Source organism: Mastacembelus armatus, chromosome 9, assembly GCF_900324485.2.
Source record: "Mastacembelus armatus chromosome 9, fMasArm1.2, whole genome shotgun sequence".
In the NCBI taxonomy this organism is placed as follows: domain Eukaryota; kingdom Metazoa; phylum Chordata; class Actinopteri; order Synbranchiformes; family Mastacembelidae; genus Mastacembelus; species Mastacembelus armatus.
The window spans coordinates 1,173,190-1,177,547 of NC_046641.1; the positions used below are offsets into that span (position 1 = coordinate 1,173,190).

Consider the following 4,358-nt stretch of genomic DNA (forward strand, 5'->3'; position numbering starts at 1 on the left):
GTTTGATCAAATTTAGGGTATAATTTTCAGACCAGTTTCGTTTTATGCCTTTATCTGTCTTACTGATGTAAAATTAAGCTCTCCAAATACTTTTTGCACATATTGAAGAATGTGAATGATATGGCTTATTTCTTCACATCTGCTTTCCCAGTTTAAATCATAGTTAAGTGGCCTGTTGCAGTGCCCACCCACAACAGAAGGTTTTCAGGGAGGGACTTCGTTTTCAACATTTAACCAGTGAGCAGCCGGACCCCGGTGAGACAGAGGGCTTTTCAAAACCTGTAATTAACTCAAGCAGACCTGCACCGAGCCAGTGATGTAAAGAAATAGCCAAGGAGCTATTTAAAAATGGATGTATGTGCTCTTTACGCGCTGTTCGGAACTTTTGGGAACCTCTTCACCACTGAGTCAGCTGGAGCAGGTTTTTGATAAATGTGAAGGGAAATAGCTGCGAGGTGGCTGTATCAGACACTGTTCTGGTGTGAATGGACAGGTCAGGCGTGCATATGCAACACTGTGGGAACTGGAATTATTTACAGCATTCTTTTGGGATTTATCTGCCTCAAGAATCCGTTTCTTGATCGGGTGAAATGAGAAGGAGAATGTATGGAATAAACCGGCGCTGCATTTACATGTAAGGCGACCTTTCATGCTGTAAACTCGATTACAAGATTCTGACTGTATGATTGCCTAAGCATGACTTCTTTATAATAACAACTCTTCACTTATCACCTCTGCAGATCATTTCATTTTTTCGTACTGTGGTGCCATGCTCAGGTAAGCGCAAAAACTTGGTCGATATTAATAGTTAAAAATTAACATCAATATAAAGAAATATTTGTGAAGTAGAAATAGTGATTTAAAAGGTTTTAAACAAAGTTGTAAATTAATTCACTTTTGATCTCTTCTATCGCATTATATACGAATATAAGTGATATTATTAACTTTAATGGTCTAGCGGTCATAGGGAAATTTTCGATCGGTAGTGCAGCCTATTTTAGTGGTCATAAAATTCGACATATATTTTACACTTTATCACAGATTAGAAAGACAAAAAAATTATCTATTTTATTTTTCCCTTTGCATAAAAAAGGGGGAGAATCACCCGTCTCCTAATTTTAACCAGTATGTGAGGACGCAGGGCGCAGTGACGGACCAGCTCAGCCGCAGACAGGTCAGGATTTACCAGCTCTACAGCCGCACCAGTGGGAAACACGTCCAGATCCAGGGCAAACGGGTCACCGCCACAGCTGAGGATGGAAATGTGTACGGTAAGATCTGACCAGAGGCCTGCTGTTCACCTCATTAACCATTTATGCATTTCCACAAATTGGCTATGCTTCAGCAGTTTTATTAGAGGGGTGACATTATTTCACCACAAGACACAGTGAGATATATTTCAAATCTGAACCAAAAGCAGGTGGGGAGCAGCCTCATGTGTTGCCAGTACATTGCAATCATAGAGCTGAAAAATGACTGTTTTTAATTTTTGAGAAAAAAGTAAAGACATTTTCAGAATCCCCCAAAAGGCTTGTAACATTTAGTATGAACAAATAACTGAGCATGAATATATGTCATGTCCCTAATGACCAGGCAGTGGACATTTCGTCAGGACAGTAAGACTTGAGGAATCCTTGAACATTTTGGAAATATCTTCATTATAATGTTTGTCACCCTTCAGAGAATTTAAAGTTTTTTTTTATGTATGTCAAAGCCCCAACTGTCATTTCTTGGCTACATACATTGACTTTTGGACAAATACTAGATCTTAGTAAACAAAGCTTGGTTTGCAATAAATGGCAGAAAATTTAAGGTATTCTTGAGACTTATTAAGCAAAAAGCTTAAGTCGAATCTAATTTTTTTGGTCCCATACAGGATAGGCACAAAGTCCCTGTTGGGGACTGACGTCCTCAGGCCAAGGCTGTTTCACCTCCGTCCTGCTTATCCCTCCCTCTGTGAGGTGCTTTCTGACCTATATGTTAATTCAGCCTCCCTGCTGTATCCACAAAGCCATCGTCTGGCAAATTAGAAGCTGATTAGGACTAAGTCTTTGTCCTGTAGGCCCAATACACATGGCTGTTGTAATGCCCAATGGCCATAATTAAGTGCAAGACAAATTAAATTGCATATGTACATTCTGCTTCCAATACAGTGCTTTAAAGTCCAGTCATAACATTTGTTTAATCAGTTAGTGTTTGAGGTAATTTCATGAGGCTAATCTGAGCCAGTGTCCTGAAACTCAGCAGTTGTAGTGTTTGCACTTCAGTATACAGGTTGGCTACTAAAAAAACAAGACCCACGCAAAATAAAAATTAGTAAAACATAAATGCAAACTCTTGTAATAACAGGTTACACAAAAGGTAAGTATGTAACCTCTTTTCTGACTGCACTATTTTTTATGTATAGACAGTCATATTTTAAAAATAGATAAATATATACAGAGAGAGACAAAATCTTTCTGGTTGGTAGTGGTCACTCTATTTTTCTCTTTCAGCTCCTTGACGTTCTCTTGTCTTTTTCTGGCAGCTCGCCTGTTTGTTGAGACAGATACCTTCGGAAGTCGTGTGAGAATAAGAGGTGCAGAAAGTGGGCACTACCTCTGCATGAACCGGAAGGGGAAACTTGTTGGAAAGGTACAAGATACTTTTGTGGATTTGTTTTATTTAAGAGCAAGCAGACAATAAACTGTGGATATTAATTTTAGAATCCCAATTCACAATGTGAATTTATTTTAAAATTTGCTAAATACGCAAATAGGGTGTAAAACAATGCTACCAGTATTTGCTTTAGTCCCACTAGGTATTAGCTGTGAGTGAGTGGACAAGAAATCCCCTCAGTCAACGTATCATTAGTAAAAAATGCAGAAATTAATGAAAAATCTTAATTCAGAAGGGTTACCACATGTGACAGCCTTCATCTTATTAGATTTCTCATCCACTAAAATACACACTGCAGCTCCTATGTTCAAGCCTCGGTCCATTGTCATTGTAGTCTCATAACTTATCAGTGACGCCAGAACATGATGTGCTGGAAAAAGTAATCCTCACAGGACTGAGTGATTGTTGCTCAGTCTTAACTGGTCATGGCTGATGGTGATGAGGGGAAAGTACCCACCCATAATGCACCACCTGTCTGTTTGCGCCTAAGTCAACTCTCCACTTCCTTCACGGAAATGGAAAAGATGGATTCACATATCAGGCTGAAATGACAAGTCATAAATCTATTTCTCACCGTGGTTTTTAAGTGCTGAAAGGGAGGCTGCTGTCATGGCTGTTAGGATAAACGTATACTCTGAGAAAGACACACTGGTAGATTCACAATTCACAATACAAGATAAAATAGCTAGTTGTTACCGTCAGCACTTCTTTATAAAATAAATAATTGTTTTTATTTTTGGGGCGTACACTTAGTCACTTTCTTTCAGAGTTAGGTGGGAACATTGATAACGTTGAAGTCTGTGGATTAAATGTAAAGCTATAGCTATCCACTCTTAGTTTAATATACAGAATAGAAATGCAGGGAAACAGCATCTAGAATCTGTCCAAAGACAACAAAGCATCATATGTGTTTCTTATATACTGTGATAGCACAGTCCATGTCAAACCCACTTCCTGATATGAAGTTGGATCAACCAATCAGCTTGCTTGACACACATAATGCAATAAAGCAAATACACAGATTTCTTAAAAATGGCAAACAATTTCTTTAATACATTTTTTGTAATTTGTGAAGCATTGAAAACTTCAGATCATATGAGGACATAAGACTATAGCAGCAAACCCCTTAGTCTATTGAATTAAAGAAGAATGTGTTTTATTGGTGGTAATTTCAACTTTTCATTTGTAAAAGGAAGAATGCATCATTTTCTGAGTCAGATGTTTCCTAGATTTGTGTAAAGAAGGCTTTGATATTAAGAAAATAGTGTGCCAATTGACTATTTGCATATGTGAGCTAATATAATTTCCATATAGCTGTTTGATTCTGAATGCATGCTTCTGCCTGTGTGTCATACAGTGTACGTCTGTCCAGCTTTACCATAAGAGCCTTTATCTGTCTTCTCATGCAGCCCAATGGTCAGAGCAGGGATTGTATCTTCACAGAGATTGTGCTAGAGAACAATTACACAGCCTTTCAGAATGCCAAGCATGAGGGCTGGTATGTGGCTTTCACCAGGAAAGGGAGGCCCATTAAAGCTTCCAGGACAAGGGAGAACCAAAGAGAAGTCCATTTCATCAAGAGGCTACACAACGGCCCACCTCCCTTCCCCAACACAGACCAAAGCAAACACTTTGAGTTCATCCGATTTCCAGTCACACATCGAGCGAAGAGGAACAGGAAATCACGTACCTCTTCCTAG

General features: G+C 38.8%; 1 protein-coding gene across 1 annotated transcript; it reads left to right on the forward strand.

The window, feature by feature from the left end:
- The first annotated feature begins 523 nt into the window (after positions 1-523).
- fgf17 (fibroblast growth factor 17) lies at positions 524-4,358 on the forward strand. The gene is made up of 5 exons (XM_026321883.1): positions 524-634; positions 741-777; positions 1,094-1,271; positions 2,528-2,634; positions 4,068-4,358. The coding sequence occupies exons 1-5, from the start codon at positions 591-593 to the stop codon at positions 4,356-4,358; spliced, it is 657 nt and encodes a 218-aa protein (XP_026177668.1). The 5' UTR covers positions 524-590.

Bases quoted from the DNA above. Each gene is read 5' to 3' on its own strand.
- fgf17 (XM_026321883.1), top strand. From the start codon at position 591: ATGAGAAGGAGAATGTATGGAATAAACCGGCGCTGCATTTACAT. The intron at 635-740 runs GTAAGGCGACCT...TCACCTCTGCAG, and splicing joins AACCGGCGCTGCATTTACAT to ATCATTTCATTTTTTCGTAC. The intron at 2,635-4,067 runs GTACAAGATACT...CTTCTCATGCAG, and splicing joins AGGGGAAACTTGTTGGAAAG to CCCAATGGTCAGAGCAGGGA.